Below are 26,812 nucleotides of genomic sequence, written 5' to 3'. Positions count from 1 at the left end.
GGATGATCAGTGCTGAGGGAGCGCCGCACTGTCGGAGGATCAGTACTGAGGGAGCGCCGCACTGTCGGAGGGTCAGTGCTGAGGGAGCGCCGCACTGTCGGAGGGTCAGTGCTGAGGGAGCGCCGCACTGTCAGAGGGTCAGTACTGAGGGAGCGCCGCACTGTCGGAGGGTCAGTGCTGAGGGAGTGTCGCACTGTCGGAGGGCCAGTACAGGGGGTACTGCAGTATAAATGTTGGGTTTATATAGATATTCCGGTGTAGGTGTTTGTTTGTGTGTGCAGTCAGGGGACTGAAAGCCACTAATTCTTTTATTCTTCTGTCTGTAATCAGTGAAGTTTTATTTGGATTAAGCCGAGCTATGTTCCCAGACCCCCTGTGTGTGTGAGGTCAGCTTCTACAAAGGGACGAGTAGTGGACTTTCATGGATTTTTAAAGCAGTCAGCATTTATTCACCACGCACATTTCCTGGAAGGTTTTATTACTAACTCGCACACACCAGGTACACACAAGGAAGGTACAGTAGGAGAGAGGAGCTTCACTTCTATGACTATTTAAACCACACAGAAATGTTAACAGTTCAAATCTTTGTAAGGACCCAGTGAGAGGGGCTTTCCCACTCAGGGAGCTGAAGATCAGGCCAGTCCGGATCACTGAAGACCAGATTTTGTGGACTTTCTTCAGAATAAGAGGTGTGCAGCGTGGAGAGTAGACGGCCTTGATAATGCTCGTAGCCAGAGGACTGTCCTGAGACATGTGCTGCTACCTCGGACTCTTGGGTGTGGGACTCGGTGAGTCAGCAGGCTGTAGACACACTGAGAGAATTGTTACTACAGTGTCTGTCCTGGGTCTATGGTGTGTGGTGTCTCAGTGAGAGAAAGGAATGAACTGCTGGGTATATAAACTTCCTCAGCTCCTGAAGGCTGAATTTTTACTTCTTCCAGATAAAAGGTTGATGAATGTTGTCTGAAAGGCAGGGTGTCATTCAAATGGCAGCCATCACCTGGTATTTCGAAGACTCCAAGAATTGTGGCATTGTCACCTACTCAATAAGGATGTACGTTGATGGCAAAGAGAACAGAGAAAATCAGTGACCTGTCACCCCTTGTAGCAGAAAGGGGCAATAATCCTGCCTCGGATCGGAATGTCAGTACCGCCTGGACCTTGGAACTTGGTGTCTGATGGATGAAGGGTCATCGGCTGAAGCCAGTTGAGGTCATCTGTGAATTCATTAATAACAGCTCCTGTATCAAATTTAAAAGTAGCATTGAAACCTTGAAATTGCCCCGTAATTGACCAGTGGTCTGGATTAGGACCATTCACATCCCCAGGAACTCTGCTGGACCACCTGTTTCTGGGCTCTCCGTTTCTTAGAAGGAATGTGTTTCATAAACATTTTCTGGCCTGCCACTTCGATTAAAATTTCTGGATTTGCAGGAACGATTGAAGTGTCCAGTTTTGCCGCATTGGAAGCGATCCGCGCCCCCTGCTGGACAGTCTTGACGTCTACACTGGGTTTTCGCTCCACACAACACAAGCATCTCAAAATGGCTGCCAGCGTTGGAGTTTCCCACCCTTTTGATTTGGTAAGCGGGCTTTCATACGGGTGGGGCTGCTGTCCTTGGGTGTACCCAATCTACGGAGTCATGTCAAGTTGCAGAGTCACGCCGAATTAAAGCCTGATTAAATTCTCTAAGCTTGGCTGGCATCACCTACTGGACCACTTGGTCCAAAGTAAGGCCATCTATGGTCTGCAGAAAGTGGGAGAGTTTTTCACCTTGGGGACCCCACAGCGTTCATGGACTAACTCATCCTTCAGCGCCGTGTATCTGCAAGGAATAGCCAGGCGATGTAGGTTGGTTAGGAATAACTCAATCGATTCCCCAGGTTGTCATGGGTGCTGGTTAAAACGTACTCGTTCAATTACTAAATTTTACTTTGGGTTAAAATAGGTGTCAAAGGATTTAATATTGGAATCAGAGTCTGCGATGGACTCCTACACACCCTGCCTTAGGAGACCGTCGTCTGCCACTGGACCTACTGCATAAAGAAAGGTACTGACTTGGAGCTTTGCCTCTTTATCGTAAAGACCTGACACTGCTCGGTACCGGAGAAAATGGCGCTTCCATAACTCCCACTGCTGGACTCTCTGCGGGCCCTCAAGTTAGTTGTCTCCAGTGTGCTGCTTCCTTCCGCCAAAGTTTCTTTGACCTACTTTCAAAGGTTTCTTCACCCTGTGGTTCCTTTGATAACACTGATATATCATTTTACATTGATGTCTCCACCACTGCCACCATGGCACGGAACTTGGTCAGTAGACAGACTGTAGACACACTCTGGTATCTGCTTGACACTTGTTTATTAGCACCACATCTAAATAGGTTACAGAGTAGGGAGTGCTCCCAGGCATGATTCCGACTGCTCTCTCTCGAGTCTAAGACCTGACTGGCTGACATCAGTGGTACATCATCGTCTACATCATACATTAGCATATCCCATCTGTTAATGCTTTATGCTACAAGGACCAATTTCCTTTTCGAAGGCAAACTCAGGATCTTTCGAAGCAGGTTTCCAGGAGACTTTAAACCCTTAGGCCTTGTGGCTTGGTAGAAGGCTAGATGTTACAGCCTGGTTTCACTAGCAATGTTCCTTCCCCACGTTACTCTGGCATCCTGTTGCCTGCTGCATAAAGCAAGCAGGGCTTATAACAAAAGGCTTTCAATAATCAAAGAGTTTCAGTCATGTGACAGCTAGCCATTGATACACGATGGAAAACAATTGATAGTCTATGGGCGTTTCCATCTCCCATGGTCAAAACCCATTGAAATACAATGGGGGCAGGTAGGGGTCCTGAGTACTTCCCTTGTACACAAGCAGTTTCGTTAGCTCCCCCTTTTAGCCTGGTAGTCCTAGGGACAGAAAATCTGAGGCCTTATTGTCCTTGGTGTTTTGGGGTAAGACCTGACAAAGGCAGGTGCAACATTCCACCAGGATGTGGTTTAGGACTGTTCACTGTTATTCATCTTTTAGAAGCTTCCAGAAGCTGGGTCAATTTGCAGTTCCAATAATCAGGTGACCCATGGCAGCCATCTTAAAGATCAGCATGTGTGTGTATTATGTATAATGTTATGGACAAGAAGGGTGTTAATTTAAACAGCACTAATTTCTGCCCGCCTCACCCCACCACAAACAGTAAGGTATTTTGATTTGTTTCCTTCTTTATATCTTTATGTCCCCAACACCTCATTTTTTGTGTGATCCAATTTTCTATTAATAACCCCACAGCAAACGCGAGATAGGATGAATTCAAAGGGTTAATTTATTTGCACACACTCAAAGCATGGGAGGAGGGTCACAATGTTGCCTCCACACTCAGATGGTAAAGAGAGAAACAGAGAAAAGAAAGATTTACAGAAAAGAGAACACAGAGAAAATAAATATTGTTTCACATGGGTTCCAGAATCAAGAATCAGAGTGCAATGAGGTATTCCTTCCTGGAAGTTGATGGGCTAAAAATCAATGCTGGATAATTCACCTTTTCAGTGGTGTTGACTTTACACAATGAGGTAGGCATGCAGAGATGAATCAGTCTTTTAGAAGATGGTACAGACTTCCATCAGAAGTAGGATGTCCAACCTGAGCCAGAGCTCCTTGTCTGTGATGCTGCTAATCGGATGTTAAACAGCAGACTGAGTAATGCGGTCCAGCAAAGCAATATTACTTTTTCCACTAGCCAGAAGCCCATATCGTATGACGCCCACATCTCCACCATCTTTGATGAAGGAAGTGGATCCATCGTCTTCCAATGACTGTTAAATGTCTTAGCCATTAGGAATTGAGAGGAGGGTTGTGGGGCCTTTGTCTTAGCAGATGATGCATCTCCTTCTGGCGAGCTTGGGTTATAAAATGCAGATGGTCTTTGTATAGTTCTCTTTGCAATGGGGTTGCACAGTCCACAGGGGGGACTCAGAGATAATGAGATGTGAGATTTCCTAATAGTGCCAAGTGGCTTCTTTTGTTTTGGGGTCACAGACAGACACAGTTTCAGTCATTTCAAAGGTCTGTTCAGTTTTTCAAATGTTAGAAATAGCAGTGAGCATGTAGATATGTATTTTATAACAGGTAAAGTGGGATGTCTTAGTCCCTCATAATAAGTATAGGGCCTGGGTTTAAAGATATATTTCTATACATTCCAATCTAGGGGCTGGGTCTGTATTGATATTTCTATATATTCCAGTCTAGGGGCTGAGTCTATATTGATATTTCTATACATTCCAGTCTAGGGGCTGGGTCTATATTGATATTTCTATATATTTCAGTCTAGGGGCTGGGTCTATATTGATATATCTATATATTCCAGTCTAGGGGCTGGGTCTATATTGATATTTCTATATATTCCAGTCTAGGGGCTGGGTCTATATTGATATTTCTATATATTCCAGTCTAGAGGCTGGGTCTATGTTGATATTTCTATATATCCCAGTCTAGGGGCTGACTATATAGATATTTCTATATATTCCAGTATAGGGCCTGGGTCTATATTGATATTTCTATATATTCCAGTCTAGGGGCTGGGTCTATATTGATATTTCTATACAGTCCAGTCTAGGAGCTGGGTCTGTATTGATATTTCTATATATTCCAGTCTAGGGGCTGGGTCTATATTGATATTTCTATACAGTCCAGTCTAGGAGCTGGGTCTGTATTGATATTTCTATATATTCCAGTCTAGGGGCTGGGTCTATATTGATATTCCTATACAGTCCAGTCTAGGAGCTGGGTCTGTATTGATATTTCTATATATTCCAGTCTAGGGGCTGGGTCTATATTGATATTTCAATACAGTCCAGTCTAGGAGCTGGGTCTGTATTGATATTTCTATATATTCCAGTCTAGGGGCTGGGTCTATATTGATATTTCTATACAGTCCAGTCTAGGAGCTGGGTCTGTATTGATATTTCTATATATTCCAGTCTAGGGACTGGGTCTGTATTGATATTTCTATATATTCCAGTCTAGGAGCTGGGTCTGTATTGATATTTCTATACAGTCCAGTCTAGGAGCTGGGTCTGTATTGATATTTCTATATATTCCAGTCTAGGGGCTGGGTCTGTATTGATATTTCTATATATTCCAGTCTAGGAGCTGGGTCTATATTGATATTTCTATACAGTCCAGTCTAGGAGCTGGGTCTATATTGATATTTCTATACAGTCCAGTCTAGGGGCTGGGTCTGTATTGATATTTCTATACAGTCCAGTCTAGGAGCTGGGTCTGTATTGATATTTCTATACAGTCCAGTCTAGGAGCTGGGTCTGTATTGATATTTCTATATATTCCAGTCTAGGGGCTGGGTCTGTATTGATATTTCTATATATTCCAGTCTAGGGGCTGGGTCTGTATTGATATTTCTATATATTCCAGTCTAGGGGCTGGGTCTGTATTGATATTTCTATATATTCCAGTCTAGGAGCTGGGTCTGTATTGATATTTCTATATATTCCAGTCTAGGGGCTGGGTCTGTATTGATATTTCTATATATTCCAGTCTAGGGGCTGGGTCTGTATTGATATTTCTATATATTCCAGTCTAGGAGCTGGGTCTGTATTGATATTTCTATATATTCCAGTCTAGGGGCTGGGTCTGTATTGATATTTCTATATATTCCAGTCTAGGAGCTGGGTCTGTATTGATATTTCTATATATTCCAGTCTAGGGCTGGGTCTGTATTGATATTTCTATATATTCCAGTCTAGGAGCTGGGTCTGTATTGATATTTCTATACAGTCCAGTCTAGGGGCTGGGTCTATATTGATATTTCTATACAGTCCAGTCTAGGGGCTGGGTCTGTATTGATATTTCTATATATTCCAGTCTAGGGGCTGGGTCTGTATTGATATTTCTATATATTCCAGTCTAGGAGCTGGGTCTGTATTGATATTTCTATATATTCCAGTCTAGGGGCTGGGTCTGTATTGATATTTCTATATATTCCAGTCTAGGAGCTGGGTCTGTATTGATATTTCTATATATTCCAGTCTAGGGGCTGGGTCTGTATTGATATTTCTATACAGTCCAGTCTAGGGGCTGGGTCTATATTGATATTTCTATATATTCCAGTCTAGGGGCTGGGTCTGTATTGATATTTCTATATATTCCAGTCTAGGAGCTGGGTCTGTATTGATATTTCTATATATTCCAGTCTAGGAGCTGGGTCTGTATTGATATTTCTATACAGTCCAGTCTAGGGGCTGGGTCTGTATTGATATTTCTATACAGTCCAGTCTAGGGGCTGGGTCTGTATTGATATTTCTATACAGTCCAGTCTAGGGGCTGGGTCTATATTGATATTTCTATATATTCCAGTCTAGGGGCTGGATCTATATTGATATTTCTATACAGTCCAGTCTAGGGGCTGGGTCTATATTGATATTTCTATACAGTCCAGTCTAGGGGCTGGGTCTGTATTGATATTTCTATATATTCCAGTCTAGGGGCTGGGTCTATATTGATATTTCTATATATTCCAGTCTAGGAGCTGGGTCTGTATTGATATTTCTATACAGTCCAGTCTAGGGGCTGGGTCTATATTGATATTTCTATATATTCCAGTCTAGGGGCTGGGTCTATATTGATATTTCTATACAGTCCAGTCTAGGAGCTGGGTCTGTATTGATATTTCTATATATTCCAGTCTAGGAGCTGGGTCTATATTGATATTTCTATATATTCCAGTCTAGGAGCTGGGTCTGTATTGATATTTCTATACAGTCCAGTCTAGGGGCTGGGTCTATATTGATATTTCTATATATTCCAGTCTAGGAGCTGGGTCTGTATTGATATTTCTATACAGTCCAGTCTAGGGGCTGGGTCTATATTGATATTTCTATATATTCCAGTCTAGGGGCTGGGTCTATATTGATATTTCTATACAGTCCAGTCTAGGGGCTGGGTCTATATTGATATTTCTATATATTCCAGTCTAGGGGCTGGGTCTATATTGATATTTCTATATATTCCAGTCTAGGAGCTGGGTCTGTATTGATATTTCTATACAGTCCAGTCTAGGGGCTGGGTCTATATTGATATTTCTATATATTCCAGTCTAGGGGCTGGGTCTATATTGATATTTCTATACAGTCCAGTCTAGGGGCTGGGTCTATATTGATATTTCTATACAGTCCAGTCTAGGGGCTGGGTCTATATTGATATTTCTATATATTCCAGTCTAGGAGCTGGGTCTGTATTGATATTTCTATACAGTCCAGTCTAGGGGCTGGGTCTATATTGATATTTCTATATATTCCAGTCTAGGGGCTGGGTCTATATTGATATTTCTATACAGTCCAGTCTAGGAGCTGGGTCTGTATTGATATTTCTATATATTCCAGTCTAGGAGCTGGGTCTATATTGATATTTCTATATATTCCAGTCTAGGAGCTGGGTCTGTATTGATATTTCTATACAGTCCAGTCTAGGGGCTGGGTCTATATTGATATTTCTATATATTCCAGTCTAGGGGCTGGGTCTATATTGATATTTCTATACAGTCCAGTCTAGGAGCTGGGTCTGTATTGATATTTCTATATATTCCAGTCTAGGGGCTGGGTCTATATTGATATTTCTATATATTCCAGTCTAGGAGCTGGGTCTGTATTGATATTTCTATATATTCCAGTCTAGGGGCTGGGTCTATATTGATATTTCTATACAGTCCAGTCTAGGGGCTGGGTCTATATTGATATTTCTATACAGTCCAGTCTAGGGGCTGGGTCTATATTGATTTGTCTCTTCATTGTGGCCTGTGAGACTTAGGAAACTACAGCTCCCGGCAGCCTCTGTACAGGATGAGGGCGGAGCCGCGCATGTGCTTATTCATCTCCGCCACGTCTCCTGACGTCACCTCCGGCGGACGGCGCCGCCATTTTGGGTTTTTTTTTTGTTTTTTTATTTTTTTTTCTCTCTCCGCGGATCCGGATCCGGAGCGGGAGCGGGAGCGATGAATCCGGAATAGTGAGTCAATCCCGGAGCAGGGACCCGGATCGGGCACGGGGTCTCCGTCTCACCCGCTGCTGCAGGGGCTGCATTCCTGCCCGCCGACCCTTAATCCGTTAAAGGGGAGGTCACAGGGTCAGCGGGAAACCCCGCCCCCGGGCTGACCCCCCCCGCCCCCCCCCCCGCCCCACTGACCCCCCCCGCCCCCCCGTCCCACTGACCCCCCCCGTCCCACTGACCCCCCCCGTCCCACTGACCCCCCCCGCCCCCCCCGCCCCACTGACCCCCCCCCCGCCCCACTGACCCCCCCCCGCCCCACTGACCCCCCCCCCGTCCCACTGACCCCCCCCCGCCCCCCCCGCCCCACTGACCCCCCCCCCGCCCCACTGACCCCCCCCCCCGCCCCACTGACCCCCCCCCCCGTCCCACTGACCCCCCCCGCCCCACTGACCCCCCCCCCCGTCACACTGACCCCCCCCCGTCCCACTGACCCCCCCCGCCCCCCCCGTCCCACTGACCCCCCCCCGCCCCACTGACCCCCCCCCTCATCCCACTGACCCCCCCATCCCACTGACCCCCCCATCCCCATCCCACTGACCCCCCCATCCCCATCCCACTGACCCCCCCCCCATCCCACTGACCCCCCCATCCCACTGACCCCCCATCCCCATCCCACTGACGCCCCATCCCACTGACCCCCCCCCGTCCCACTGACCCCCCCCCCGTCCCACTGACCCCCCCCCGTCCCACTGACCCCCCCGTCCCACTGACCCCCCCCCCCCGTCCCACTGACCCCCACCGTCCCACTGACCCCCCCATCCCACTGACCCCCCCATCCCCATCCCACTGACCCCCCCATCCCACTGACCCCTCCCCCTCCCCATCCCACTGACCCCCCTCCCCATCCCATTGACCCCCCCATCCCACTGAACCCCCCCATCCCACTGACCCCCCATCCCCATCCCACTGACGCCCCATCCCACTGACCCCCCCCCCAATCTCACTGACACCCCCCGTCCCACTGACCCCCCCCGTCCCACTGACCCCCCCCGTCCCACTGACCTCCACTGTCCCACTGACATCCCCATCCCCATCTCACTGACCCCCCCCCCACTGACCCCCCCTCCCACTGACCCCCCCATCCCCATCCCGCTGATCCCCCCCATCCCCATCCCGCTGATCCCCCCCATCCCCATCCCGCTGATCCCCCCCATCCCCATCCCGCTGATCCCCCCATCCCCATCTCACTGACCCCCACCATCTCACTGACCCCCCCTCCATCCCACTGACCCCCCCTCCATCCCACTGACCCCCCTCCATCCCACTGACCCCCCCATCCCCATCCCACTGACCCCCCCATTTCACTGACCCCCCCATCCCACTGACCCCCCCATCCCACTGACCCCCCCATCCCCATTTCACTGACCCCCCCATTTCACTGACCCCCCCATCCCACTGACCCCCCCATCCCACTGACCCCCCCATCCCCATTCCACTGACCCCCATCCTCATCCCACTGACCCCCCATCCCACTGGCCCCCCCATCCCACTGACCCCCCCATCTCACTGAGCCCCCCCCATCCCACTGTCCCTCCCTCCCCCATCCCACTGACCCTCCTCCCCATCCCACTGTCCCTCCCTCCCCATCCCACTGTCCCTCCCTCCCCATCCCACTGTCCCTCCCTCCCCCATCCCACTGACCCTCCTCCCCATCCCACTGTCCCTCCCTCCCCATCCCACTGTCCCTCCCTCCCCATCCCACTGTCCCTCCCTCCCCATCCCACTGACCCCCCCACATCTCACTGACTCCCCCCACATCTCACTGACCCCCCCCATCCCACTGACCCCCCCATCCCAATCCCACTGACCCCCCCCATCCCAATCCCACTGACCCCCCCACATCTCACTGACCCCCCCCACATCTCACTGACCCCCCCATCCCACTAACTCCCCCCCACTGACCCCCCCTCCCCATCCCACTGACCCCCTCTCCCCATCCCACTGACCCCCCCTCCCCATCCCACTGACCCCCCCTCCCCATCCCACTGACCCCCCCCATCCCACTGACCCCCATCCCACTGACCCCCCCTTCCCCATCTCACTGACACCCCCATCCCACTGACCCCCTCCCCCATCCCACTGACCCCCTCCCCCATCCCACTGAACCCCCCCATCCCACTGAACCCCCCCATCCCACTGAACCCCCCCATCCCACTGACCCCCCCGTCCCACTGACCGCCTCATCCCACTGACCCCCCCAATCCCACTGACCCACTGCACCATCCCACTGACCCCCTGCACCATCCCACTGACCCCTCGCACCCCACTGAACCCCCATCCCACTGACGCCCCCCATCCCACTGAACCTCCCCATCTCACTGACACCCTCCCCATCCCACTGACCCCCCCTCCCCATCCCACTGACCCCCCCTCCCCATCCCACTGACCTCCTGCACCATCCCACTGACCCCCCCCCACCCCACTGACCCCCCCATCCCACTGACGTCCCCCATCCCACTGACGCCCCCCCATCCCACTGACGCCCCCCCATCCCACTGCGCCCCCCATCCCACTGACGCCCCCCATCCCACTGACGCCCCCCATCCCACTGACCCTCTCCCCATTCCACTGACCCCCCCATCCCCATTCCCCTGACCCCCCCATCCCCATTCCCCTGACCCCCCCATCCCCATTCCCCTGACCCCCCCATTCCCCTGACCCCCCCATTCCCCTGACCCCCCCATCCCACTGACCCCCCCATCCCACTGACCTCCTGCTCCATCCCACTGACCCCCCCCACCCCACTGACCCCCCCCCATCCCACTGACGCCCCCCCATCCCACTGAACCCCCCCATCCCACTGACCTCCCCATCTCACTGACCCCCTCCCCATCTCACTGACCCCCTCCCCATTCCGCTGACCCCCCCCATCCCACTGACCCCCGCATCCCACTGACCCCACTCCATCCCACTGACCCCCCTCCATCCCACTGACCCCCCCATCTCACTGACCCCCCCCATCCCCATCCCACTGACCCACCCATCCCACTGACCCCCCCATCCCACTGACCCCCCCATCCCACTGACCCCCCATCCCCATTCCACTGACCCCCATCCTCATCTCACTGACCCCCCCCATCTCACTGACCCCCCCATCTTACTGACCCCCCCATCCCACTGACCCCCCCATCCCACTGACCGCTCCCCTCCCACTGACCCCCCTCCTCCCCATCCCACTGACCCTCCCTCCCCATCCCACTGACCCCCCATCCCACTGACCCCACTCCCCATCCCACTGACCCTCCCTCCCCATCCCACTGACCCCCCATCCCACTGACCCCACTCCCCATCCCACTGACCCTCCCTCCCCATCCCACTGACCCCCCATCCCACTGACCCCACTCCCCATCCCACTGACCCCACTCCCCATCCCACTGACCCCCCATCCCACTGACCCCACTCCCCATCCCACTGACCCCACTCCCCATCCCACTGACCCCACTCCCCATCCCACTGACCCCACTCCCCATCCCACTGACCCCCCATCCCACTGACCCCACTCCCCATCCCACTGACCCCACTCCCCATCCCACTGACCCCCCATCCCACTGACCCCACTCCCCATCCCACTGACCCTCCCTCCCCATCCCACTGACCCCCCATCCCACTTTCCCCCCCCCACATCTCACTGACCCCCCCGTCCCACTGACCCCCCCGTCCCACTGACCTCCACTGTCCCACTGACCCCCCCACCCCCCCCCACTGACCCCCCCCCCACTGACCCCCCCTCCCACTGACCCCCCCATCCCCATCCCGCTGATCCCCCCCCATCCCCATCTCACTGACCCCCACCATCTCACTGACCCCCCCTCCATCCCACTGACCCCCCCATCCCAATCCCACTGACCCCCCCATCCCAATCCCACTGACCCCCCCACATCTCACTGACCCCCCCCACATCTCACTGACCCCCCCATCCCACTAACTCCCCCCCCACTGACCCCCCCTCCCCATCCCACTGACCCCCCCTCCCCATCCCACTGACCCCCCCTCCCCATCCCACTGACCCCCTCTCCCCATCCCACTGACCCCCCCCCCATCCCACTGACCCCCATCCCACTGACCCCCCCTTCCCCATCTCACTGACACCCCCATCCCACTGACCCCCTCCCCCATCCCACTGACCCCCTCCCCCATCCCACTGACCCCCTCCCCCATCCCACTGAACCCCCCCGTCCCACTGAACCCCCCCGTCCCACTGACCCCCCCCGTCCCACTGACCCCCATCCCACTGACCCCCCCTTCCCTATCTCACTGACACCCCCATCCCACTGACCCCCCTCCCCCATCCCACTGACCCCCTCCCCCATCCCACTGACCCCCTCCCCCATCCCACTGAACCCCCCCGTCCCACTGACCCCCCCTTCCCCATCTCACTGACACCCCCATCCCACTGACCCCCTCCCCCATCCCACTGAACCCCCCCGTCCCACTGACCCCCCCTTCCCCATCTCACTGACACCCCCATCCCACTGACCCCCTCCCCCATCCCACTGACCCCCTCCCCCATCCCACTGACCCCCCCTTCCCCATCTCACTGACACCCCCATCCCACTGACCCCCTCCCCCATCCCACTGACCCCCTCCCCCATCCCACTGACACCCTCCCCCATCCCACTGAACCCCCCCATCCCACTGAACCCCCCCATCCCACTGAACCCCCCCGTCCCACTGAACCCCCCCGTCCCACTGACCCCCCCGTCCCACTGACCGCCTCATCCCACTGACCCCCCCAATCCCACTGACCCACTGCACCATCCCACTGACCCCCTGCACCATCCCACTGACCCCTCGCACCCCACTGAACCCCCATCCCACTGACGCCCCCCATCCCACTGTACCTCCCCATCTCACTGACCCCCTCCCCATCTCACTGACCCCCTCCCCATCCCACTGACCCCCCCTCCCCATCCCACTGACCCCCCCTCCCCATCCCACTGACCTCCTGCACCATCCCACTGACCCCCCCACCCCACTGACCCCCCCACCCCACTGACCCCCCCATCCCACTGACGTCCCCCATCCCACTGACGCCCCCCCATCCCACTGACGCCCCCCCATCTCACTGACGCCCCCCATCCCACTGACCCCCTCCCCATTCCACTGACCCCCCCATCCCCATTCCCCTGACCCCCCCATCCCCATTCCCCTGACCCCCCCATCCCCATTCCCCTGACCCCCCCATTCCCCTGACCCCCCATTCCCCTGACCCCCCCATTCCCCTGACCCCCCCCCATTCCCCTGACCCCCCCATCCCACTGACCCCCCCATCCCACTGACCTCCTGCTCCATCCCACTGACCCCACCCACCCCACTGACCCCCCCATCTCACTGACGCCCCCCATCCCACTGACGCCCCCCCATCCCACTGAACCCCCCCATCCCACTGACCTCCCCATCTCACTGACCCCCTCCCCATCTCACTGACCCCCTCCCCATTCCGCTGACCCCCCCCATCCCACTGACCCCCCCCATCCCACTGACCCCCCCATCCCCCTGACCCCCCCATCCCCCTGACCCCCCCATCCCCCTGACCCCCTCCATCCCACTGCCCCCCATCTCAATGACCCCCCTACCCATCTCACTGACCCCCCCATCTCACTGACCCCCCCATCTCACTGACCCCCCCATCCCACTGACTCCCCCGTCCCCATCCCACTGACCCCCCCCATCCCACTGACCCCCCCCATCCCACTGACCCCCCCCATCCCACTGACCCCTCCCCATTCCCATCCCACTGACCCCTCCCCATTTCCATCCCACTGACCCCCCTCCCCATCCCATTGACCCCCCCCATCCCACTGAACCCTCCCATCCCACTGACCCCTCCCCGTCCCCATCCCACTGACCCCCCATCCCCATCCCACTGACCCCCCATCCCCATCCCACTGACCTCCTATCCCACTGACCCCCCCCTTCCCACTGACGCCCCATCCCACTGACGCCCCATCCCACTGACGCCCCATCCCACTGACCACCCCATCTCACTGACCCCCCGTCCCACTGACCCCCCCATCTCCATCCCACTGACCCCCCCATCTCCATCTCACTGACCCCCCCATCTCACTGATCCCCCATCTCACTGACCCCCCCCATCCCCATCCCGCTGATCCCCCCATCCCCATCCCGCTGATCCCCCCATCCCCATCTCACTGACCCCCACCATCTCACTGACCCCCCCTCCATCCCACTGACCCCCCTCCATCCCACTGACCCCCCCCCTCCATCCCACTGACCCCCCCTCCATCCCACTGACCCCCCTCCATCCCACTGACCCCCCTCCATCCCACTGACCCCCCTCCATCCCACTGACCCCCCTCCCCATCCCACTGACCCCCCCCCATCCCACTGACCCCCATCCCACTGACCCCCCCTTCCCCATCTCACTGACACCCCCATCCCACTGACCCCCTCCCCCATCCCACTGACCCCCTCCCCCATCCCACTGACCCCCTCCCCCATCCCACTGAACCCCCCCATCCCACTGAACCCCCCCCATCCCACTGAACCCCCCCGTCCCACTGACCCCCCCGTCCCACTGACCGCCTCATCCCACTGACCCCCCCCAATCCCACTGACCCACTGCACCATCCCACTGACCCCCTGCACCATCCCACTGACCCCCTGCACCATCCCACTGACCCCTCGCACCCCACTGACCCCTCGCACCCCACTGAACCCCCATCCCACTGACGCCCCCCATCCCACTGAACCTCCCCATCTCACTGACCCCCTCCCCATCCCACTGACCCCCCCTCCCCATCCCACTGACCCCCCTCCCCATCCCACTGACCTCCTGCACCATCCCACTGACCCCCCCACCCCACTGACCCCCCCATCCCACTGACGTCCCCCATCCCACTGACGCCCCCCCATCCCATGACGCCCCCCCATCCCACTGACGCCCCCCATCCCACTGACGCCCCCCATCCCACTGACCCCCTCCCCATTCCACTGACCCCCCCATCCCCATTCCCCTGACCCCCCCATCCCCATTCCCCTGACCCCCCCATCCCCATTCCCCTGACCCCCCATCCCATTCCCCTGACCCCCCCATTCCCCTGACCCCCCCATTCCCCTGACCCTCCTATCCCACTGACCCCCCCATCCCACTGACCCCCCCATCCCACTGACCTCCTGCTCCATCCCACTGACCCCACCCACCCCACTGACCCCCCCCATCCCACTGACGCCCCCCATCCCACTGATGCCCCCCATCCCACTGACCCCCCCCATCCCACTGACGCCCCCCTATCCCACTGAACCCCCCCATCCCACTGACCTCCCCATCTCACTGACCCCCTCCCCATCTCACTGACCCCCTCCCCATTCCGCTGACCCCCCCCCATCCCACTGACCCCCCCCATCCCACTGACCCCCCCATCCCACTGACCCCCCCATCCCCCTGACCCCCCCATCCCCCTGACCCCCCCATCCCCCTGACCCCCTCCATCCCACTGCCCCCCATCTCAATGACCCCCCTACCCATCTCACTGACCCCCCCCATCTCACTGACCCCCCCCATCTCACTGACCCCCCCCATCTCACTGACCCCCCCATCTCACTGACCCCCTCATCTCACTGACCCCCCCATCCCACTGACTCCCCCGTCCCCATCCCACTGACCCCCCCCATCCCACTGACCCCCCCCCATCCCACTGACCCCCCCCCATCCCACTGACCCCCCCCATCCCACTGACCCCTCCCCATTCCCATCCCACTGACCCCTCCCCATTTCCATCCCACTGACCCCCCTCCCCATCCCATTGACCCCCCCCCATCCCACTGAACCCTCCCATCCCACTGACCCCTCCCCGTCCCCATCCCACTGACCCCCCATCCCCATCCCACTGACCCCCCATCCCCATCCCACTGACCCCCCATCCCCATCCCACTGACCCCCCCCTTCCCACTGACCCCCCCCTTCCCACTGACCCCCCCCTTCCCACTGACGCCCCTTCCCACTGACGCCCCATCCCACTGACGCCCCATCCCACTGACGCCCCATCCCACTGACCACCCCATCTCACTGACCCCCCCCCCGTCTCACTGACCCCCCGTCCCACTGACCCCCCCATCTCCATCCCACTGACCCCCCCCATCTCCATCTCACTGACCCCCCCATCTCACTGATCCCCCATCTCACTGACCCCCCCATCCCCATCCCGCTGATCCCCCCATCCCCATCCCGCTGATCCCCCCATCTCCATCTCACTGACCCCCCCATCTCACTGATCCCCCATCTCACTGACCCCCCCATCCCCATCCCGCTGATCCCCCCCATCCCCATCACGCTGATCCCCCCATCCCCATCTCACTGACCCCCACCATCTCACTGACCCCCCCTCCATCCCACTGACCCCCCTCCATCCCACTGACCCCCCTCCATCCCACTGACCCCCCCCCTCCATCCCACTGACCCCCCCTCCATCCCACTGACCCCCCTCCATCTCACTGATCCCCCATCTCACTGACCCCCCCATCCCCATCCCGCTGATCCCCCATCCCCATCCCGCTGATCCCCCCATCTCCATCTCACTGACCCCCCCATCTCACTGATCCCCCATCTCACTGACCCCCCCCATCCCCATCCCGCTGATCCCCCCATCCCCATCCCGCTGATCCCCCCATCTCCATCTCACTGACCCCCCCATCCCACTGACCCCTCCCCTCCCACTGACCCCCCTCCTCCCCATCCCACTGACCCTCCCTCCCCATCCCACTGACCCCCCATCCCACTGACCCCACTCCCCATCCCACTGACCCCCCATCCCACTGACCCCCCATCCCCATCCCACTGACCCCCCTCCCCATCCCATTGACCCCCCCCATCCCACTGAACCCTCCCATCCCACTGACCCCTCCCCGTCCCCATCCCACTGACCCCCCATCCCCATCCCACTGACCCCCCATCCCCATCCCACTGACCCCCCATCCCCATCCCACTGACCCCCCCCTTCCCACTGACGCCCCATCCCACTGACGCCCCATCCCACTGACCACCCCATCTCACTGACCCCCCCCCCCGTCTCACTGACCCCCCGTCCCACTGACCCCCCCATCTCCATCCCACTGACCCCCCCCATCTCCATCTCACTGACCCCCCCATCTCACTGATCCCCCATCTCACTGACCCCCCCATCCCCATCCCGCTGATCCCCCCATCCCCATCCCGCTGATCCCCCCATCTCCATCTCACTGACCCCCCCATCTCACTGATCCCCCATCTCACTGACCACCCCATCCCCATCCCGCTGATCCCCCCATCCCCATCCCGCTGATCCCCCCATCTCCATCTCACTGACCCCCACCATCTCACTGACCCCCCCTCCATCCCACTGACCCCCCTCCATCCCACTGACCCCCCTCCATCCCACTGACCCCCCCCCTCCATCCCACTGACCCCCCCTCCATCCCACTGACCCCCCCTCCATCCCACTGACCCCCCTCCATCCCACTGACCCCCCCCATCTCACTGACCCCCCCATCCCCATCCCACTGACCCACCCATTTCACTGACCCCCCCATCCCACTGACCCCCCCATCCCACTGACCCCCCCATCCCACTGACCCCCCATCCCCATTCCACTGACCCCCATCCTCATCTCACTGACCCACCCATCTTACTGACCCCCCATCTCACTGCCCCCCCATCTTACTGACCCCCCCATCCCACTGACCCCCCCATCCCACTGACCCCTCCCCTCCCACTGACCCCCCTCCTCCCCATCCCACTGACCCTCCCTCCCCATCCCACTGACCCCCCATCCCACTGACCCCACTCCCCATCCCACTGACCCCACTCCCCATCCCACTGACCCCACTCCCCATCCCACTGACCCCCCATCCCACTGACCCCCCATCCCCATTCCACTGACCACCATCCTCATCTCACTGACCCCCCCATCCCACTGACCCTCCCTCCCCATCCCACTGACACCCCTCCCCATCCCACTGACCCCCCATCCCACTGACCCCACTCCCCATCCCACTGACCCCCCATCCCACTGACCCCCCATCCCCATTCCACTGACCACCATCCTCATCTCACTGACCCCCCCATCTCACTGACCCCCCCATCCCACTGACCCCCCCATCCCACTGACCCCCCCATCCCACTGACCCCTCCCCTCCCACTGACCCCCCTCCTCCCCATCCCACTGACCCTCCCTCCCCATCCCACTGACCCCCCATCCCACTGACCCTCCCTCCCCATCCCACTGACACCCCCATCCCACTGACCCCCTCCCCCATCCCACTGACCCCCTCCCCCATCCCACTGACTCCCTCCCCCATCCCACTGACTCCCTCCCCCATCCCACTGACCCCCCCTCCCCCATCCCACTGATCCTCCCTCCCCCATCCCACTGACCCCCCCTCCCCCATCCCACTGATCCTCCCCCATCCCACTGACTCCCTCCCCCATCCCACTGACCCCCCCTCCCCCATCCCACTGATCCTCCCTCCCCATCCCACTGACCCCCTCCCCCATCCCACTGACCCCCCCTCCCCCATCCCACTGACCCCCCCTCCCCCATCCCACTGATCCTCCCTCCCCCATCCCACTGACTCCCTCCCCCATCCCACTGACCCCCCCTCCCCCATCCCACTGACCCTCCCTCCCCCCATCCCACTGACCCTCCCTCCCCCATCCCACTGACCCCCCCTCCCCCATCCCACTGACCCTCCCTCCCCCATCCCACTGACCCCCTCCCCCATCCCACTGACCCCCTCCCCCATCCCACTGACCCTCCCTCCCCATCTCACTGACCCTCCCTCCCCATCTCACTGACCCCCCCCACATCTCACTGACCCCCCCCATCCCACTAACCCCCCCCACTGACCCCCCCTCCCCCATCACACTGACCCCCTCCCCCATCCCACTGACCCCCTCCCCCATCCCATTGACCCCCTCCCCCATCCCACTGACCCCCCCCACATCTCACTGACCCCCCCCACATCTCACTGACCCCCCCCACATCTCACTGACCCCCCCCACATCTCACTGACCCCCCCCACATCTCACTGACCCCCCCCATCCCACTAACCCCCCCCCACTGACCCCACCTCCCCCATCCCACTGACCCCATCCCACTGACCCCCTCCCCCATCCCATTGACCCCCTCCCCCATCCCACTGACCCCCTCCCCCATCCCACTGACCCCCTCCCCCATCCCACTGACCCCCTCCCCCATCCCACTGACCCCCTCCCCCATCCCACTGACACCCCTCCCCCATCCCACTGACACCCCTCCCCCATCTCACTGACACCCCCCCCATCTCACTGACACCCCCCATCCCACTGACACCCCTCCATCTCACTGACAGCCCCCCATCTCACTGACACCCCCCCATCCCACTGACACCCCTCCCCCATCCCACTGACACCCCTCCCCCATCTCACTGACACCCCCCCATCTCACTGACACCCCCCCATCCCACTGACACCCCTCCATCTCACTGACACCCCCCCATCTCACTGACACCCCTCCCCCATCCCACTGACACCCCTCCATCTCACTGACACCCCCCCATCTCACTGACACCCCTCCCCCATCCCACTGACACCCCTCCCCCATCCCACTGACCCCCCTCCCCCATCCCACTGACCACCCTCCCCATCTCACTGACCCTCCCTCCCCATCTCACTGACCCTCCCTCCCCATCTCACTGACCCCCCCCACATCTCACTGACCCCCCCCCATCCCACTAACCCCCCCCACTGACCCCCCCTCCCCCATCCCACTGACCCCCTCCCCCATCCCACTGACCCCCTCCCCCATCCCACTGACCCCCCTCCCCCATCCCACTGACCACCCTCCCCATCCCACTGACCCCCCCATCCCACTGATCCCCCCCAACCCACTGATCCCCCCCAATCCGACCCCCCCTCACTCACTCCCTCCCCCTTCATGAAACCCAGCCCCCCTCTCCCCCTCTCGCTCACCCTCCCACTGACCCCGCCCTCTCCCCCCACTGAGCCCCCTCCCTACCCCCCCTTGCCCCCACTGACCCCCCTCCCTACCCCCCCTTGCCCCCACTGACCCCCCTCCCTACCCCCCCTTGCCCCCTCTGACCCCCTCCCTACCCCCCCTTGCCCCCACTGACCCCCCTGCCCCTTGCCCCCACTGACCCCCCTGCCCCTTGCCCCCACTGACACCCCTCCTCCTTGCCCCCACTGACACCCCTCCTCCTTGCCCCCACTGACACCCCTCCTCCTTGCCCCCACTGACCCCTCCCTCCCCGCCCCCGACCCCCACTTGCCCCCACTTCCCCCCCTGACCCCACTGACCCCCCCCCCCCCCCCCCCAGCTGTGACCTGATTGGTTGGTAGGAAATGTGCAGCAAATTTGAAAAAAGCTAATAAATGAATTATCTAAGTAGTGATGGCTGGGCAGGTGATGTGCTGTAGCTGTATGATGTGGGAGCTGGCAGATCCCATTGCGAGCCGCAGTGACCACATCTGCAGCAAGTGTTGGTTGCTGGAGGAACTCCGGCTCAGAACTGATGAGCTGGAGTCCGAGCTCCAGACGCTGCAGCACATCCAGGAGGGGGAGAGTTACCTAGACGCTTTGTATCAGGAGGCGGTCACACCCGGTAGATTAAGTAGCTCAAATTCGGTCAGTGGTCAGGGTCAGCAGGGTGTGACTGCAAGTGAGGCAGGTAGAGGGATCCTGTGTTCAGGAACAGAGGAGCCTCAGCTCTTGACCTTGTCCAACAGGTACGAGGTTCTTGCTCCCTGTGTGGGTGAGGAACAGGGCTGTAGGGAGGATGAGCCAGCTGACCACGGCACTGTGGCACAGGAGGCCATTCATGAGGGGGGAGCAAAAAGACAAGTGGTAGTTGTAGGGGATTCTATAATTAGGGGAATTGATAGCATCCTTTGTAAGCAGGATCGAGAGTCCCGCATGGTATGTTGCCTGCCTGGTGCCAGGGTGAGGGACATCTCTGACTGGCTTGAAAGGATATTGAAGAGGGAGGGGGAGGATCCAGTTGTTGTGGTCCACGTCAGGACAAATAACACGGGTAAGACTAGGAAAGAGGACCTGTTTGGGGATTATCAGGAACTAGGAACTAAATTAAAGAACAGGTCCTCAAGGGTTATAATCTCCGGATTACTAGCCAAGCCACGTGCAAATTGGCAAAGGGACGTGAGAATAAGGGAAGTAAACACGTGGCTAAAGGAGTGGTGTGGGAAAGAGGAGTTCCATTTCATGGGGCACTGGCATCAGTATTGGAACAGGAGGGAACAGGAGACCGTTGGGACGGTCTCCACCTGAACCGATCTGGGACCAATGTTCCAGCGAAAAGGGTAAACAGGGTGGTCAACAGGACTTTAAACTAGAAAGTCGGGGGGGGAGGAAGGGAAGGGTAAAACTCCAAGAAGTATGACAAATGGGAAACAAAGCAGCAGGTTAGCGTGGGGGGGGTGGATTCAACTTCATGGAAAATTCTGAAAAACTGAAAAGAAAGGAGAGCCCAGGAGAGGCCATTAAAGTCTCCAGAACACAAAATAGGACAGAGTGTTTGGAAAGGGCTAGGAATCTAACTTCAAGCACATCAGATAAAGGGACGACAATGAGAAAGGGGATGGGAAATACAGGACTGAAGGTGTTGTATCTGAATGTATGCAGTATACGAAATAAGGTAAATGAGTTTGTGGCGCAGATTGAAATTGGCAGGTATGATGTGGTGGGCGTCACGGAGACATGGCTGCAAGGGGATCAGGACTGGGAGCTAAATATCCAAGGATATACATCCTATCGAAAAGATAGGCAGGTTGGCAGAGGGGGTGGGATTGCTTTGTTAGTAAGAAATGAAATAAATCGATAGCAAGAAACGAAGTAGGGTCAGATGATGTAGAATCTGTGTGGGTAAAGTTGAGGAACCGCAAAGGTAAAAAAACCATAATGGGAGTTATGTACAGGCCTCCGAACAGTAGTCAGGATGTGGGGCACAAGATACACCAGGAGATAGAAAAGTCGTGTAAGAAAGACAAGGTTACAGTGATCATGGGGGATTTCAATATGCAGGTAGACTGGGAAAATCAGGTTGGTAGTGGATCCCGAGAAAGGGAATTTGTGGAATGTCTATGAGACGGCTTTTTGGAGCAGCTTGTGGTGGAGCCCACTAGGGAACAGGCAATTCGAGATTTAGTGATGTGTAATGAGGCAGATTTGATAAGGGAGCTTAAGGTGAAGGAACCCTTAGGAGGAAGTGACCATAATATGATAGAATTTACCCTGCAATTTGAGAGGAAAAAGCTGGAATCAGATGTAACGGTATTACAGTTGAATAAAGGCAACTACAGAGGCATGAGGGAGGAGCTGGCCAGAATTGACTGGGAGATGAGCCTAGCAAGAAAGGCAGTGGAACAGCAATGGCAGGAGTTTCTGGGAGTAATTTGGGAGACACAGCAAAAATTCATCCCTAGGAAGAAGAAGCATACTAAAGGGACGATGAGGCAACCATGGCTGACAAGTGAAGTCAGGGACAGCATAAAAGCTAAAGAGAAAGCATACAATGTGGCGAAGAGCAGTGAGAAACCAGGGGATTGGGAAGCCTACAAAGACCAACAGAGGACAACTAAAAAAGCAATAAGGAGGGAGAAGATTAAATATGAGGGTAAACTAGCCAGTAATATAAAAGAAGATTGCAAGAGTTTTTTTAGATATATAAAGGGTAAGAGAGAGGCAAAAGTGGACATTGGGCCACTGGAAAATGACGCTGGAGAAGTAGTAGTGGGAAACAAAGAAATGGCGGAGGAACTGAATAGGTACTTTGCGTCAGTCTTCACAGTGGAAGACACAAGTGACATCCCCAAAGTTCAAGACAGTCGGGGGGGCAGAGGTGAGTATGGTGGCCATTAGCAAGGAGAAGGTGCTAGGAAAACTGAAAGGTCTGAAGGTGGATAAATCACCTGGACCAGATGGATTACATCCCAGAGTTCTGAAGGAGATAGCTGAAGAGATAGTGGAGGCGTTAATGGTGATCTTTCAGGAATCACTGGAGTCAGGGAGGGTCCCAGAGGACTGGAAAATCGCTAATGTAACCCCCCTGTTTAAGAAGGGAGTGAGGCAAAAGACGGGAAATTACAGGCCGATTAGCCTGACCTCGGTCATTGGTTAGATTTTAGAGTCCATTATTAAGGATGAGATTTCAGAATACTTGGAAGTGCATGGTAAAATCGGGCAAAGTCAGCATGGTTTCATCAAGGGGAGGTCATGCCTGACAAATCTGTTAGAATTCTTTGAGGAGGTAACGAGTAGGTTCGACAAAGGAGAGCCAATGGATGTTATCTACTTGGACTTCCAGAAGCCCTTTGACAAGGTGCTGCACAGGAGGCTGCTCAGTAAGATAAGAGCCCATGGTGTTAGAGGCAAGGTACTAGCATGGATAGAAGATTGGCTGTCTGGCAGGAGGCAGAGTGGGGATAAGGGGGTCCTTCACAGGATGGCGGCCGGTGACTAGTGGAGTTCCGCAGGGGTCAGTGTTGGGGCCACAACTTTTCACTTTATACATTAATGATCTAGATGAAGGAACTGAGGGCATCCTGGTTAAGTTTGCAGATGATACAAAGATAGGTGGAGGGACAGGTAGTATTGAGGAGGCGGGGAGGCTGCAGAAGGATTTGGACAGGTTAGGAGAATGGGCAAAGAAGTGGCAGATGGAATACAACGTGGGGAAGAGTGAGGTCATGCACTTTGGTAGGAAGAATAGAGGCATAGACTATTTTCTAAATGGGGAGAGAATTCAGAAATCTGGAGTGCAGAGGGAATTGGGAGTCCTAGTCCAGGATTCTCTTAAGGTTAACTTGCAGGTTGAGTTGGTAGTTAGGAAGGCAAATGCAATGTTGGCATTTATTTCGCGAGGACTAGAATATAAAAGCAGGGATGTGCTGCTGAGGCTTTATAAGGCTCTGGTCAGAGCACATTTAGAATATTGTGAGCAATTTTGGGCCCTGTATCTCAGGAAGGATGTGCTGGCCCTGGAGAGGGTCCAGAGGAGGTTCACGAGAACGATCCCAGGAATGAAAGGCTTAACATGTGAGGAACGTTTGAGGACTCTGGGTCTATACTCGATGGAGTTTAGAAGGATGAGGGGGGGATCTGATTGAAACTTACAGAATACTGAAAGGCCTGGATAGAGTGGACATGGGGGAGATGTTTCCATTAGTAGGAGAGACTAGGACCCGAGGGCACAGCCTCAGAGTAAAGGGAAGACCTTTTAGAACAGAGATGAGGAGAAACTTCTTTAGCCAGAGAGTGGTGAATCTATGGAATTCATTGCCACAGAAGGCTGTGGAGGCCAGGTCATTGAGTGTATTTAAGACCGAGATAGATAGGTTCTTGATTGGTAAGGGGATCAAAGGTTACGGGGAGAAGGCGGGAGAATGGGGTTGAGAAACTTATCAGCCATGATTGAATGGTGGAGCAGACTCGATGGGCAGAATGGCCTAATTTCTGCTCCTATGTTTTATGGTCTCTCTCCCACCCCCCTAATGCCGCCCAACCCCCGACCCCCAATGACCCCCCTCCCCCTCTCGCCCACCACCCCATTGACCCCCCTCTTCCCCACCCCTCCTTCGCCACCACCAACCCGCCCCCCCTTCCCCGCCCCCCCCCTCTTCTCCGCCCCCCCTTCCCCATCACACCTTCCCCTTCCCCATCCCCCCTTCCCCATCCGCACCCCACCTATTCCTCACCCTCCCTCTTCCACAACCCCCTCTTCGACACCCCCACCCCACTCTTCCACACCCCACCTCACTTTTCCACACCCCCACCACCCCACTCCCCTACCCCCTCTTCCCCATCTCCCTTACCCATCCCCTCTTCCACACCCCCACCCCCACCTCCCCAATCCCTTCTTCCCCATCCCCCTCTTCCCCATCTCCACTCCCACCCGCCTCTTCCCCATCCCCACACCCCTCTACCCCATCCCCCCTTCCCCATCCCCACCTTCCCGACCCCTCTCTTCCCCACCCCTACCCCCCTCTTCCCCACCCCTACCCCCCTCTTCCCCATCCCCACCCCCATCTTCCCCATCCCCACCCCACCTTCCCGACCCCCCCATTTCCCCACCCCCGCCCCCACCTTCCCCACCCACACCTTCCCCACCTTGCCCCCCTCTTCCCCATTCCCCCCTCTTCCCCATCCACCCCCCAGCTTCTCCAGTCTCTCCACATGAGTCCCTCATCCCTGGGAACGTTCTAGTAAACCTCCTCCGCACCCTCTCCGAGGATATTTTTAATTTATTCGTTCACGGGGATGTGGGTGTCGCTGGCCGGGCCCAGCCTTTATTGCCCTCCCCCTAATTACCCCTCGAGAAGGTGGTGGTGGTGGTGGTGGTGAGCTGTGTGTGTGTGTATCACAGACACAGATCTGTGGAATTAACGATGGGAAAGGAGGAAAGGGCACAGAAAGCATTCCAAGAACAGTAGAAAAGCAGAGAGTAAAAGGGAGGGAGTCACCATCACTGGAGAGAAGGTACAACAATACTGATGGGACTTACGGCTGACAAGTCCCCTGGACTAGATGGCCTGCACCCTAGGGTCTTCAAAAAAGTTGCTGCAGAGATAGTGGATGCAGTGGTTACAATCTTCCAATATCTGCTAGATTCTGGAAAGGTCCCAGTGGATTGGAAAAACCACAAATGTAACACCTCTATTCAGGAAAGGGAGGGAGTTAGACAGCAGGAAACTATAGACCGGTTTAGTCTAACTTCGATCTTTAGGAAGACTCCGGGGCCCATTATTTAGCGGTAATAGCAGGACACTGAGAAAATCAAAAATACAATCAGAGTTAGGGTGGCTTTGTGCAAGGGAAATCGTGTTTAACAAATTTATTAGAGTTTGTTGAGGATGTAACAAGCAGGATGGGCAAAGGGGAACCTGTAGATGTTGTGTATTTGGATTTCCAAAAGGTTGCAACACAAGACAAGAGCATGTGACGTTGGATATATTAGCAGGGATAGAGGACTGGCTAACTATCAGGAACAGAGAGTCGGGGTCAATGGGTCATTTTCAGGTTGGCAGAATGTAACTAATGGAGTGCTGTCGGGATCAGTGCTGGTGCCTCAACTATTTACAATCTATATTAATGACCTGGATAAAGGGACTGACTGTAGTGTAGCCAAATTTGCTGACCATACAAAGGTATGTAGGAGAGCAAGTTGTGAGGAGGATACAAAGAGTCTGCAAAGGAATATAGATAGGTGAAGAGAGTGGGCAAAAGTTTCACAAATGGAGTAGAATGTGGGAAAATATGAGGTTGTCCACTATGGCGGGAAGAACAGAAAAGCAGAATATGATTTACATGGAGAGAGATTGCAGAACTTGGCGGTACAGAGGGACCTGGGTGTCCGGGTGCATGAATTATGAACAGTGAGCATGCAGGTCAGCAAGTGATTGGGAAGCAAGTGAAATGTTGGCCAGTGGAATGTCTGGAATTCCCTCCCTAAACCACCCCCCGCACCCCCCCCCCCCCCCCCCAAAAAAACCAACCTCCCTCCCTCCTTAAACCTCCCTATCTCCCTCAACATCCCTCCTTCCCTAAACCTCCCTATCTCCTTCACCCTCGGTCCCTCAACCCCCCTCGGTCCCTCAACCCCCCTCGGTCCCTCAACCCCCCTTGGTCCCTCAACCTCCCTCCGTCCCTCAACCTCCCTCCCTCAATCTCCCTCCCTCCCTAAACCTCCCTCCCCCACAAACCTACCTGCCTCTGTCCCTGATCCTCCCCATCCCTCTCCCCCGTCCCTCTGA

At 56.5% G+C, this 26,812-nt stretch overlaps 1 protein-coding gene across 1 annotated transcript in view; it reads left to right on the top strand.

Annotated features, from left to right (window-relative positions):
• Window positions 1–7,968: 7,968 nt before the first annotated feature.
• The window catches only part of LOC121274697 (ras-related protein Rab-1B), a 29,770-nt gene continuing 10,926 nt past the window's right edge, over window positions 7,969–26,812 (top strand). The window contains exon 1 of the mRNA XM_041182014.1: window positions 7,969–8,010. Coding sequence (XP_041037948.1) covers window positions 7,997–8,010 — 14 coding nt within the window. The 5' untranslated portion in view covers window positions 7,969–7,996. The remainder of the gene's footprint in view (window positions 8,011–26,812) is intronic.

Source organism: Carcharodon carcharias (genome assembly GCF_017639515.1).
Source record: "Carcharodon carcharias isolate sCarCar2 chromosome 37 unlocalized genomic scaffold, sCarCar2.pri SUPER_37_unloc_2, whole genome shotgun sequence".
Classification (NCBI taxonomy): Eukaryota; Metazoa; Chordata; class Chondrichthyes; order Lamniformes; family Lamnidae; genus Carcharodon; species Carcharodon carcharias.
The sequence above is the reverse complement of the archived record's forward strand: the minus strand, read 5'-3'. Positions and strand labels throughout refer to the sequence as shown.